This window comes from Leptonychotes weddellii, chromosome 10 (genome assembly GCF_054177405.1).
Source record: "Leptonychotes weddellii isolate Sample4059 chromosome 10, ASM5417740v2, whole genome shotgun sequence".
In the NCBI taxonomy this organism is placed as follows: domain Eukaryota; kingdom Metazoa; phylum Chordata; class Mammalia; order Carnivora; family Phocidae; genus Leptonychotes; species Leptonychotes weddellii.
Genome location: NC_138378.1, coordinates 15,679,384 through 15,693,038, shown reverse-complemented (window position 1 = coordinate 15,693,038; position 13,655 = coordinate 15,679,384). Strand labels below are relative to the sequence as shown.

At 47.5% G+C, this 13,655-nt stretch overlaps 1 protein-coding gene across 1 annotated transcript in view; it reads right to left on the bottom strand.

Moving 5' to 3' along the window:
- Window positions 1-13,655, bottom strand: part of PTPRT (protein tyrosine phosphatase receptor type T) — a 337,632-nt gene that overhangs the window by 229,084 nt on the left and 94,893 nt on the right. The window contains exons 6-7 of the mRNA XM_081832270.1: window positions 5,768-5,969; window positions 4,287-4,389 (exon numbers count right to left, since the gene is read on the bottom strand). Of these exons, the coding sequence (XP_081688396.1) occupies window positions 4,287-4,389; window positions 5,768-5,969 (305 nt within the window). The remainder of the gene's footprint in view (window positions 1-4,286; window positions 4,390-5,767; window positions 5,970-13,655) is intronic.

The following is a 13,655-nucleotide window of genomic DNA, read 5'->3' as shown; positions in this document are numbered from 1 at the left end:
GGGGGCCTGCAGCCAAGGCTCAGGAGGGAGGCTGCTGGAGAACCGGCTGCTTGACTCAGGGACGTGCTGGGGTTCACAAGTTAAAGGCTGGACCTGCACCGTCCTGGGCTGGAGGCCCCCTGTGAATTCACCTTGCCTGCCCCAAGTTCCCAAGTCAATGAGAGCTCACTCAACAGCCCTACCAAAAGGTTACCGAGATCTCACTTGACATCCTGGGCAGAGAATACGGAATGTCCTGAGGGAGCAACGAACTCAGAAGCAGGAAGCGAGGTCCTTGCACTGGCTCCATGGAAACGAGCTCCATGACCCTGGGCCAACCACTTAGCATCTTAGACCTCAGCTTCCTCCTCTGATATGCAGATGGTACTCCCCACCAGCTGACTCACTGGGTAAGCGAAGATCACATGATACAATGGAATTAAAGGAGCTATCAACCAGAAAATATGATTCCAGGCACCCATGACCCAATCCATCCAGTGGCTCACCATGTCCTACGGTTAGAGAGCCTTCACTGTCTTCTTGATGCCCATGCTTCCCTGACCTGTGGGACTCCTCACTGGCCTGCTTGCCAGGGTTGTGCCTATCCCTCTGGCCAGTCCAGTTCTCTCCATCAATACACTGTCCCCACAGGCTTCATAGTATCTTGTTCTGCCAGTTTCAGTACTGGGTCTGCTTACCTGCTCCATGCCCTGCCTCTCTCCCTGTTTGCATGCACACTTGCTGGATGCTAAGCCTCAAGAGGACAGGTGTGTATCGACCTTGTGTCTTGCTCTATCCCCACTGCTTAGCTCAGTTCCTGGGACACAGCAAGGGCTCCATATATATATGCTGAATGACCTAATGGTCACCTGCCTCCCAGATGGGCATCCCAGTGCCTAGAGTTCAAGATGAAAGAGGGTTAAGGTAACTGAAATCTTCCATGACATGGCCACTGCTGTTGTTGCTGTTGGCCTGGAAGTCACGCAGGCCGGCACTGGCTAGTCTTCCCTTCCTGGCAAATGCCCAAGCAACAGTCTGAAAATAATTCCCCAAACTGAGCCTACACCCACCCTCAGTGATCCAGAGCCTTGAGAAGAAAAGCATCCAGACATTTCCAGACACCAAGCATTGCCCCTTTAAGCGGTGACATTTAATTTTTTTTTCCCAATGGAAATGTCACGAAAATATGGCATGCACAACTTTCTTCTCGGGAGGTAGTGTGAAATGAGCGCTGGCTTAGGGTCAGCTGAACTGAGTTTAAATTCTGCCTCTACCGCGGCTTGTCTCGTGGCCTGGGTCAACTTACTTGGCTTCTATTGATCTCCGTTTCTGTATCTGCAAAATGGGGAGACGATTATGGCAATGTTGTGAGGATACAGAAAGTTTATGTATGGCGACAGGCACGTAGTGAGGGCTTACTCATTATGTGGGAACTAGCAGGCTCTTTTCACTTGAAGACGCAGAACCTAATGCTACATTTTTAGTTGAATCAGAGCAGCTAACGAACATCCATGGCTGTGAGTGGCTGCAGGGGTCACAGCAGGTACACCTCCCCGTTTGCTGAGTCATCTGTGATTGTTTTGTAGACTTGCCCTGTTTTTTTGCTCCCTGCTCACTGTCATTTCTCACTGCTACTGGGGCATTTCCATTCCCACCTCCTAATCACCGCAGTCTTAGGATGCAATGAGCTTAGTGCAAACTAAGAGCATGCAGGCTCAGAGGGGAAGTGTAAGGGGCCCCTTTTGGGGGGGGGACTGGAAAAGCTTCCCCAGGAACATTGGTTTGGGCTGCTCAGAGGACCCTTTTGCTGGTCTCTGGAGTTGGGCAGGCCTGGGTGTTAAGTCCCATCACATCACTTACTGGCTCTGTGACCATGAGCTTTTAGTTTCCTCATTTAACAGGGACATAATAATACGGAATAGGTTAGTCAAGGTTAAATTCTTGGAACCTAACAGTCGCCCAATAAGACACGATGATAATTACTCCCATCTGTGTTCAGCTAGGCTTGATGAGTTTTCAGAGGCTCACAGATATATAATCTGATTCATTTTGAGGATGGGACCTTGGATCCTCTGTAGAGAAAGTAACTTGATCTGCCGCTGGGCAAGACCAAGATTGCTTATTTCTCAGTATAACACTTTTTTTTTTTTCTGAAAAGAGGTTTTTGTGCAACTTTGTGCTGGAATAAAGTTAGGGGCTCCTAGGTAAAAAAACAAAGCCCTTTCTTTCCCACCATGGAACTAGGGTCTCGAAAAGCCCTGGAAATTTGAACAGGTTGTAAGCCTCATCTCATCACTTACTGGCTCTGTGACCATGAGGAAGTGGGCAACACTGTGACCCTATAGTGAGGGTAGATTTTCAAAAAACCTGTTCTGAATAGAACCCCCTAAGTGTCACAGAGAAGAAGCAAAGCTAAGGAAGGAACTAACTCTCTAAGGTCTGCCTTGCTTTGGGCACTTCCATATTTTATTCAGCCTCTATGAAACAGCTACCATCCATGCCTTCCTGATAAGGAAAACTGAGGGTCAGGGAGATTAAGTATCTTGCTCAAAGTCACACAGCAGGGATGGAGCAGGATCTGAATCCAGGTTAGCAGTCACCAAAGTCACATCCTCTCCATCACCCCACACAGCAACCAGCAGTCGGCAGCAAGCTAGAGAGAACCCGCACCTGCCAGGAGCCGCACGGTTGGATGCCAGCTGATGAGGTCCCCTTGCTGATCTGCAGGCTTGCAGTAATGCAAGGGGACACGGGTCTCCAACATAAAGGTCATAGGCTTTCCGTCAGATCTGGCCCGTGCACCTGGGTCAGCTGCTAACTTGCTGTGCAATGTTGGGCAAGCTGTTCCTTTTTCCCGGACCATACTCGTACCACCTAAGAGGCTCTCTTAGATTTTGAGGTAGTGACCAGTCCTGCTGTATGAGAGGCTGAGAGCTGGGAAAGGGAGAGAGGCATTGGTGGCCCAAGGGGAACACATGATTTGGCACCTGGGGGACCTGCATTCGAGTTCAGCTCTCCTACCGACTCCTGTGTGTTCCTGGGCATTTCCGAGCCTCGGTACCTTCCCATGAAAATGAGGACAATCACTTATAGAATGTACAGAGAGAGTGAAATCCGTGCACAGAGAGAAGCAAAGGACCATGTTGCCTGAGAGTAACAGGGAGAAAAGCAGTTAAGTCAGGTAATGATTCATCTGACGGAAGAGCCACCATCTGCTCTGGCTCATCACAGGTAGGACAGTTCTGGAACAACCCATGTGGAAAATATAAGACAAAAGTTCTATGGCCAGGAGCTCCACGAGTACTACACACACCTGTTGCAAGGCCTGACTCAGAGTCAAACACTGTTCAAAATCTTTAGAATATGTGGCAACTTCTAAGCTATTGGCCGTTGATTCTGTTTCCTCTGCCACTTACACTTTCTGGGTAGAGCTGGATCCAGGTCGGAAAACAGAGAACTAGACCATCTCAATAGCCTCCATCCTGGCTGGTCTCCCAGCCTCCAGTATCATAAAAGTCACATTGCAGGGGGCTATCCAGTGGCTCCCCAAGGGCCCTCAGAGAAGCTGGAACTTCTCAAACATGGCCCCCCTTCTCACCCAACCGCTCCTGCCTTGCCCTTGATGCTAAAGGAAGATCCTGAGCCTTGGATTAACTACTCCTGGTTGCTCCCATGATATCAGGCTATTTCTCTCCTTCATGCCTTGCTCATGCTGAACCCTCTTACTACTTTGGCAAAATCTTATATAACATTTAAGATACATCTCTGTGTCACTTGAGAATGTCAGCTGGGAATGTCTTCCCTGAACTCTCATAATGATCTATGTATATCTCCATAAGCACGCACTCTATTGTAATTATATTCTCATGTTTTTTGCTTCCCAACTCAAGTGTGACTTTCTTTAGAAAATGACTTCTTCGCGGCTAGTTCACTGCTGTCTCCCAAGTAGTTAAACAGGGCCTGGCCCTGAGTGAGTGCCCAAGAAATGTTTGCTGAAGGAATGAATAAACAAATCGTTTTGATCCCCTGTGCCCCATCCATTCCTGGCATGTAAGATGCTCAACGCATGCTTGTTGAACTGAGCTGAGCCAATTTTTTTTTTTTTTTTTAAGTAGGTTCCATACTCAGCATGGAGCCCAACACAGGGCTTGAACTCATGACTCAGAGCAAGACCTGAGCTGAGATCAGAAGTCAGATGCTTAACTGACTGAGCCCCCCAGGTGCCCCCGAACTGAGCCAATCTGAAAGCTGCAGCCCTGGGGCAAAGTGTAGTTGCTGGCAAAGTCCAAGGGAAGAACCTTTCTCACCTGACAGGGGCTCCCCGTGACTGAGCGGGCTTCAGCATCACCGTGATGGTCGTGTCTGTTTCATTCAGTGGGGTGTCTGTGTCATATTCAGGCATCGACGGAGCTGGGCAGAGAGCAGAGAGAGGAGGGCACTCAGCACAGGTCCCAAACCCAGCTCACCACCTCCCCATTGGGGCCATCCCTAAAGATACCCAGGATGACCAGTAGGGGGACATGTGGGAAAGGGTTCGGTGAGAGGCACATGGTGTCCCAGGCTTTCAGCAGAGCATGCTCTCCTTCCCACCTGCCCTCGGGTCCCTCCCAGGTGCGCAAGAGTCTGGGGAAGAATGGCCATGAGGTGGCCAGCGCCCTCAGGAATCAAAAAGTTCCACACCAAATAAACAGATAAATGCAGGAAGTCTAAGTACTTAACAAAGACGTGAAGGCAGAGCCGATCTTGTTCAACACATTTGAAATGCAAATCACAGCAGTGATGAACTAGTTCCTCTTATCTTTTCTCTCTCTCTTTTTTTTCATGAGACCCTCCCTTCTCTCAGCCCCAACTGATAGGAGTATGAAAATCTAATCCCTTGGGAAGGTAATCTAGCCATTTATATTAAGAGCTATTAAAACCCACATCCCTTTTAATTCAGTATTTCAATTTCTGGAATTTAATCCTAAAGTTATAATCCAAACCAAGGAATTAAACTTTATTCTGTAACAAGTTTATGAAGCATTATGTTATAAAAACATGGAAGCACCAAATATATCCAACCACAGGGGAATGTTTAATTAAATAACGTCCATCCACTTGACAGAACATTATCATGAAAGCAGTGTACCAACATGGAAAACGCTTATGGTATAAAGATAAGTGAAAACATTAAGCTGCAAAAACCACTGTGGGTATCTATACAAACTATGTATGTATGCAGGCCAGAATTGCACAGGGAGTCTCAAAAAATGAAAATTGTAAAATGGGATCCGAGATAATTCTGTATTGATGTTGCCCGGTGGTGGAGGGGGCCCTCCCAGGGACGGCAGGTGAAATCTCAGACTTCTATGGCTTTGGACTAGTCATTCATTCATTCATTCATTCATTCATTCATTCATTCACTCATTCTCAGACATTTCATGAGAACTTGTGCTGTGCTCTGTACTGCCAAAAGGAATATTGCTGAAAGCACATTTTTACAAACCAATTTGTATGAGAAAAAATGTACTATTTAATGCAGTTGTGTGGTAAATTATTTGCTGAATCACTTAGCATTCCCGCTGGTCTAGTCTAATTAGTATGTTTTTTACACTTTAGGAAGTTCGTGGATTCGGTTTCTTCACAAGACTACCATGCTAACACGTTAGGGACTACATCATCCTAATTGCTCCAATACCACCAGGTGACAGCTGGCTCTGTCCTTTTTTGCTCCCAGAAAATTAGGAATGGGGAAAAAAAAAACCCAGAATACGCTTCTTCCCTTTTCCCTTTCTATTAAGAGAGATACCTGAAATTTTGGTGGCAATCCTAGTGGTGACAGGGGGCCCGAAGCCCTTTGCTGTGCTGGCCTTGATGGTGAAGGAGTAGGTGGTCCCCGGGTACAGACCCACAAAGAGGTGGTGGGTTTCATTCCGGAGCTTGAAGACTTTCCCCCGCTGGCTGGAGAGGTCAGCACTCGGGTCCAGTGAGCCAACAGCCTTGTAGTTGATCTGTACGACAAGCCAGCAAACAAACAAGTAAATACCTCACTCGGGAAGCTGGACAGAGCTCATCCAGGGAAACATCAGGAGAGGCAAAGAAAAGGAGGCATGAAGGCTTGAACAGCAAGCTCTGCTGTGACCGTCCACTTTCCAGATTATCCCAGCCTCGAATACTCCACTGTTGATACACGGGAGCCTTGCTGCCCAACAGAAACAGAATGTGAGCCACACACCTGCTTTTCAACCTTCTAGTGGTCACATGAAAACAGAAGTAAAAAAGAAAGTAAAATTAATTTTAATAATATATTTTGTTGAACCCGATATTTGCAAAGAATTATCATTTCAACCTGTAATCAGCCTAAAAATCTAACGCGGTATCTTATATTCTGTTATTCATATTAGGTCTTAGAAATCTCGTATGTACTTTGTCCTTAAGGCACATCTCCATCTGGACTAGCTACATTTCAAAAGCTCAGGAGCCATGTGTGGCCAGAGGCTGCCATATTGGACAGCACCAAGAGAGGTGTTTATGCACGGCATCCGATAAGAATGGTTTGGAAGGCTAATTTAAAAGGCAGTTCCCGTGTCCCTTGGTGTCCACATGGCGCTCTCTGGTGCTTTTTCTTTCTTTCTTTCTTTCTTTTTTTTACTGCTCTTCACTTTATTTTTAATTTGTTTTTATTATTATGTTATGTTAATCACCATACATTCCATCATTAGTTTTTGATGTAGTGTTCCATGATTCATTATTTGCATATAACACCTCGTGCTCCATGCAGAATGTGCCCTCCTTAATACCCATCACCAGGCTAACCCATCCTCCCACCCCCCTCCCCTTTAGAACCCTTAGTTTGTTTTTCAGAGTCCATCGTCTCTCATGGTTCATCCCCCCCCTCCAATTTCCCCCTCTTCATTCTTTCCCTCCTGCTATCTTCTTCTTCTTCTTTTTTTATTTTAACATATAATGTATTATCTGTTTTCTCTGGTGCTTTTTCATGCATTATCTTGTTCCTCTTCCCCAAACCTTGGGGCATCAGGATACTTATTCTCATTTTTAATGGTGGAGACGCTGAGGCTCAACTGGAAGTAACTTGCATGAAATCAGCACTTTCCAAACTCTCTACAGTAAAGGCCCAGGTTTGTGTTTCTCAATCCACTGCTGACCCATCATGATCTGCAGACCACATGGGACTCATCACGTGAGTCTGGTCACAGCCAAACTGGTCTGCACTCCGTGTGATGAGACCCGTCCACTCATCACACACTTGGGTGTTGCAGCAATGTCAAGGTACTACGAGAGTTTCTAAGCGTTCACTCCCAATTTCTGTACTTACCCTGCTGTGAAAGTAACCAAACAGGTGGCATTCCAGCACCAGCCCCCACAGATCACATTTTGAGTGCCACATTCCTAAATCACACAGTTGTTAAAGTGACAAACACAGGATTGTGTGTTTGTTTCATCTAGTCTGTTCTATTAAAAATGTTTTATTAGAGTATAACATACATACAGAACACTATACAGTTCAATGAATTCTTACTAACAGGACACAGGCCAATAACCCAGCACCCAGTCAAGAGACAGAACATCACCGGAACCAAGACGTAGCCTTTGTGCCCCCTTCCCATCTCCTGCCTCCCCCCACCGCAACCCAGCAAGGATAACCTCTATCCTGACTTCTAACAGCACAGACTAGTTTTGCCCGGTCTTGTACTTTATATAAATGGAACCATACAGGGTGTACTCTTGCATGTCTGGCTTCTTTCACTCCACATCATGTTGGTGAGAGTCACGCAGGCTGTCCCGTGTCACTAGAGATCACGCATTCTCGTGGTTATGCAGTGTTCTACCACCAACACACGACAAACCCAAGTCTGGGGATCTGAACGCTGTGCTCCTTATTCTATAAGGAGCTGCCCGGCTTGGAGACAACACATCATTACCTAAAGAACGCATTCATTCAATCCATTTACTCATCCACTTATTCGCTCCTTCACGAATGTTTCCCGCGCAGGCCTGTATTCTGGGACCTGCGCTGTGTTCTGCTGGGAACAGCCCAGGTGAGTGCAGGCTTGACCCTGTGCCCTGGGGTCTTCCGTTCCAGAGCGAGGCAAGGCAACGACACAGACACCGAACGTCACTCTGTCTTCTGTAGAGAATGTCTCAGACTCAACGGGGAGACCAAACCCAGATCGCAACAGGAACACACCAACTTTACATCCGAAATAAGCAGTTGGCTGTTTCTGGCAAGGGCACCAGACGTTTTGGAGACAGAGGTAAGTTCTCTGTCCTCTGTCCTGCAGTAGCTGTGTAGGAATCGATGTCACCTGCCGAGGAGCGAGGCCAGACTACTTGGGGCAGAGCAAACCCTGGAGGAGAAACACGCAGAGCTGAAGGATTTGGGCACTTTGCAAGCAGAGCCACCGGCCAGGGGCACCCGGGCTGCAGGTCCTTGGCGAACCTGTCCCCAGCTTTCCCTCTGGTCACCTCTGCCTCCTCCATGCTTCTCGGAGGGAAGCACTGCAAACATCTGCCTCTCTGTGCGTGAGTGCTGTTCCGAGGCGGGGGGGCACTCGCAGGAAGCTCTGGATAACGAGCACCCCCAGTGACCAGACTCACGGTAGCTGATGTACACATTCGCTGGGCTCCTCCCACGTGACACCCCCACAGCATCCCAGGGGACTTCTTGGAGGGATTCCACTCCGACTGCCTCCAAAGGTAGCCAGCTGGGGAACACATCCATCACTGGCTTCCTTTCCCTTCCCCACTCCCGCTTCTCAGTAATCTACTTATATTCGAGTCTATGTCTCAGGGTCACCAAACTAAGACAGTGTGCTCCTGGAGGTTTCTCAGGGGAGAAGTGGGCTGACATCTGATGATGACAGAGTCAGAGCAGAGGTGAGAGCATTCTAGGTTCACAGCAAAGGGAACTGCCTGGGTGAAGGCCTGGGGGAGGAACAGGGTTGGGAGGAGTGAGGAGAGCCCAGTGTGACTGGTGGGTGGTGAGCAAATGGGGGAGCTGAGCCCCCCATGTGCAGCTGGATTCCAGTTTCCCGGTGGCACAAGAACAGAGACATCCAGAGAGCTCTGCTGGGTGGCAGCTGACCCCAGTCCACCAGGTGCTCATGCATTTTGAAATTCTGCCCCTGTCCCCTTGCCTGGGCTGGTGGCAAGCACACTGATATACAGACACTGGGAGGTAAAACTCATGCCTTATTTACTAGCCAATTCCTTTCCTGCGCTCCAAATTCAATCCAAAAGCGACTCAATTTCCACCGAGCTGTCAATATAATATACCGTGCTCCCCTGCTCTCCTAACCTTTCCTGGTATTACAGGATCCTCACTTACTTGTAATGAAACACTATGAATAAATCAATGTATGTTAATATAGCGTGTCTTCAATTTTTTATGAAGGGCTTCACCAAATCTAATTCCCACTGCTTTGTCAGAAACAGTCTTTGAAAAATTTAACTTGCAAGTTTTACGAAGTTAGTTGGGGATTGGCCTGGGGAGGGAAAGCCAGGAGGTGAGAAAAATGGAATGGGATGGAGCTCTGTGGTCATAAAATGCATAATGCAATGTGAACTTTGGAACTGGAAGAAGAGCAAGATTTGTTAGAATAGCAAACATAAAATAAAGAGTTAGTGGGGGAAAGGGTGCTGAGCTGCCTGTCAACCCGGGTCTCTTTTGATCACTGTCAGGGAGATTCCCAGCCAGAAGCCAGAGTGAGCACTTCATAAGGAGAATCTAGTCATATCACCCCTTAGAGTCAAAAAAGCAGTGGTTTCCCATTGCTCTTGGGATTAAGAGCACACTCTTACCCTGTGGTTTTCATCACTCCCGCGCCATCCCTCTTGTGTTCCAAGGCTCTATTCCAGTGTCTGAAAAGAGCTATGGTTCCTTTGGCCACAGGGCCTTTGCACCAACTATTCTGTCAGCTGAGAACACTTACCCCTTCCCATGCCTTCCTTTCACCTAATTAATGACTCCTCATCTTTAGATCTCACTTAAAATGACACTTCAACAAATGGATGGTCACCAGAGGGGAGGTGGGTGGGAGGATGGGTGAAACAGGTGAAGGGGATTAAGAGGACACTTATCCTGATGAGCACTGAGTAACATACAGAAATGTTGAATCACTGTATCATACACCTGAAACATGTAACACTGTTCAGTATCAGGCCAATAACTGATAAATTTACAAAAATAAATACATAAAAGGCACCCTCCCCCTGCAAATGACACTTTTCATGAGTACCTTCTCCGACTCTCTGGTCCTCCTATTTTATGTTCCCAGAAGAACATCTCTTCCCTTTGAACCACTAACTTTACAGTGAGCCATGCAATTGTTTCATTCATGAGTCTATTTTCCACTAGCCCAAGGGTTGAAAAAGTAAAGCCTGGAAGCCAAATGTGTCTCATCATCTGTGTTGGTACATAAAGGTTTACCAGAGCACAGCCATGCCTTTCAGTTACGGATCACTATGGCTGCTTCCACACTTCAAGGGGGGAATTAAGTCATGGCAGAGAGACTATGGCTCATACAGTGTAAAACATTTACTCTCTGCTGCTTTATAGAAAAAGTTTGCTGACCCCTGTAGTAGACTTTAAGCTCCACAAGGGCAAGGATCTTATCCAGATAAGATACATGCTTCCCCATGCAGTATAAATGAATGATCAAACTAGCTATGCAGTTTGAGCAATTTGCTTCACTTCTCTGAGCATAGGGTTCTTCCAGGGTTAAATAATCATTTTAATTTTGGTTTCTGTTTGATTTTGCAGAGTAACCCCCACTTCTTCACTCCTGGAAGGCAGCCTCTTTGATCAGGAGTGAGGCTCCAGGGGGGGTCCATGAGCAGCTTCTGCCTTTGCATCAAGGCTCTGGCTGCCATGGACCATGGGTCACCTTGTGAAGAACAAGCAGCCTTTATAGCCCAGGCTGCAGAGGATGCGGCAAGAGAGGCAGGAAGAACAGAAGGAAATGATTTCCCTCAAAGAGCCCCACTAGGAAAGACCTGTTTGTTTCTTAAAGACACTCAGATTGAGCCGTGCTGTGGTCCAGGCACTGGGCTGGGTACGGGGTAAATTCAGACAGAGCAGCTGATGAGATTCTGGTCCTGAGAATGAGATACTGCATGGAGGGGGGGAGGGTGAGGGAAGATATGAGATAAAATAGGGGTGAGGGAAGTGGCCAGGATGCAGAAGCAGGGGGCCGGAAGTTGCAATTATGACAAAAATGCAATTTGGGGGCACTCAGTATGTGCCAGGCACTGTGAGGGGACCTCACACAAAAACCATCTCATTTAATCCTCCAAAAAATGGTTTGGGTTCTTTATGATCATTGCCATTCCTTAGCTGAGGATACTGAGGCCAAGAGAGGTGACAAGTCAAAGCAGGCATGAGGGAAGCTTTGTGTGCCAGGGTGCAGTGTGCTGAAGGACAGATGGGAACCCACAGTTCATGAAGTGTTCTCCGCTGCCTCTACTTCCCCATGGTCTCATCTCTGCTGGTGCCTGAATGTGGGCGCCATGATGCGGCAAGAACTTGGAGAAGTCACTTAGAATACACGGAGATGTCCTGGAAGGACCAGAGCGCTGTTCAAAGAGCTCACTCACAACTAGATGACCCCAAGTGGAGGAAACCCATAACAGCATCAGCTGCATAAAGTGTGTCAAGACCTGCCTGCTTATAGTGTGATGCTCCAGAAGCATCTTCCATAGCTTAGCACCCTCCCCCCTCTCACTACACCCCTGCTGTCTTTGTCCTAAACCCCTTGGGGGAGGGATAAGTCAGCACCCTACAATTAGGCATCCCATCTATTCCTGACTTTCTCCACATGGCTTCCGACCCATACTCCAGAGGTTTCACCCTCATAGAGTCCTAACAAGGTTACCAACATGGTCAGTTCATTAAAAAAAAAAAAAAAAAAAAAGGTTAAATTAATTTTATTTTTCTTTAAACTCAAAACAAATGGTTGAAATATTTTCTCCCTTTTTTGGATCCATTGTAAAAGGGTTTATAGGCATGGTCTTTGCCATCTTGGTGAGCTCCAAGGTAAACAGCCAAGAAGAGACCTATTCAAGGTCAACTCTTCTCGTCAGAAGTGTTAGTGTTGTCTTTTTGGGTTCCTGAAAATTAAAAAAATCAAATGTGAGCACGTTCCTTCTGAACAGTGCGGATGCAGGGATGGCTGAAGTGCACATGCCAGTGACTTCTTGGCCACGGGGCCCTCGTTTCTCCTAGAGCGGAGGGCTGTAACTGCAGCAGGAAAATGAGTATGACTGACATGTATCCTCCTGCTCCTGGTGTTTCTAACCCAGTTTCTGACTTTGGGGACAAACAGAGGCACTGATGGATACTGCCAGGAACCAAGTCCTTGAGGAACACAGATTGTGGGAGTGACCGGTTCTGCCCGAGAGAGTGAGGACAGCCTCCCGGCGAAGCTGCCAGAGGGTGGGGCTGGGCCCACGGTCCTCGGCCCGGACTCCAGAGCACAGAACGCCCTTGAAGACCTTTTATAAAGTATTAATGCCTGCACCCTACCCGAACTAACGGAGTCAAATGCTCTGTACACAAAGATTTGGGCATCAGTACAGTTTTAAATTTCTCTAGGAGAGGCTACGGGGCAGACAGGGCTGAGAGTGGTAGAGCTGGACCCTCTACATGAAGGGGATTAAGCAGAAGAATTGCAAACCAGGGGCCGTGCCAAGGACAAATGTCCTCAAAAGGCATGCTGGAAGGAAGGGGACTCACCAGGGAGCACCACAGTGCAATGGTGAAGGCTGCAGGCAGGACTGTGGGTGAATGTGGAGTTCGGTGGACCCAAGTGAGGGGGAATGACATGTCTGCACAGCCTTGTCTCCCCCCAGGGTTACTAGCTACCGTTGTGGTTTCACCAGCGGAACACAGATTCTTTGGCACCCCTCCCCCCCGGAGGGGGTCCTGATCTCTCTCTCCTTGAGTGTGGGCTGGACGTAATGACTCACTTTACATAGACCTAGTATGAAAGGGGGATTATAGTAGCTTAAAGTGGAGAGACCTGGCTGACACCCCCTTAATCAAGTGATCAAGGTCAACACTGCCAATGATCAGTCATATTGAGCTCAAGAGCACCTCTTAACGATGTGATGAGAACGGTATATGCCCTCTGTGGTCTTTTTCCCTAGAATCTCAGCCCACCAATTAAAACAAACAAACATATAAACAAACATCAGGGCACTTGGGTGACTCAGTCAGTTAAGCGTCTGCCTTCGGCTCAGGTCATGATCCCAGGGTCGAATCAAGCCCTGCATTGGGCTCCCTGCTCAGTGGGGAGCCTGCTTCTCCCTCTCCCTCTGCTCCTCCCTGCCCCACTCATATTCTCTCTTACTGTTCCTCTCTCTCTCTCAAATAAAAAAAAATAATAAAATCTTTAAAAAAATACAGATCAGACCAACCCAGACTCAATGCTGGTCAGCACTCTTAAAAAACATCAAGGTCTTAAAGCAGGAAAGAATGTCCAATGGAACAAAGACAGTCTCTTCAACAAATGGTGTTGGGAAAATTGGACAGCCACATGCAGAAGAATGAAACTGGACCATTTCCTTACACCACACACAAAAATAAACTCCAAATGGTTGAAAGACCTCAATGTGAGACAGAAGTCCATCAAAATCCTAAAGGAGAACACAGGCAGCAACCTCTTTGACCTCAGCCG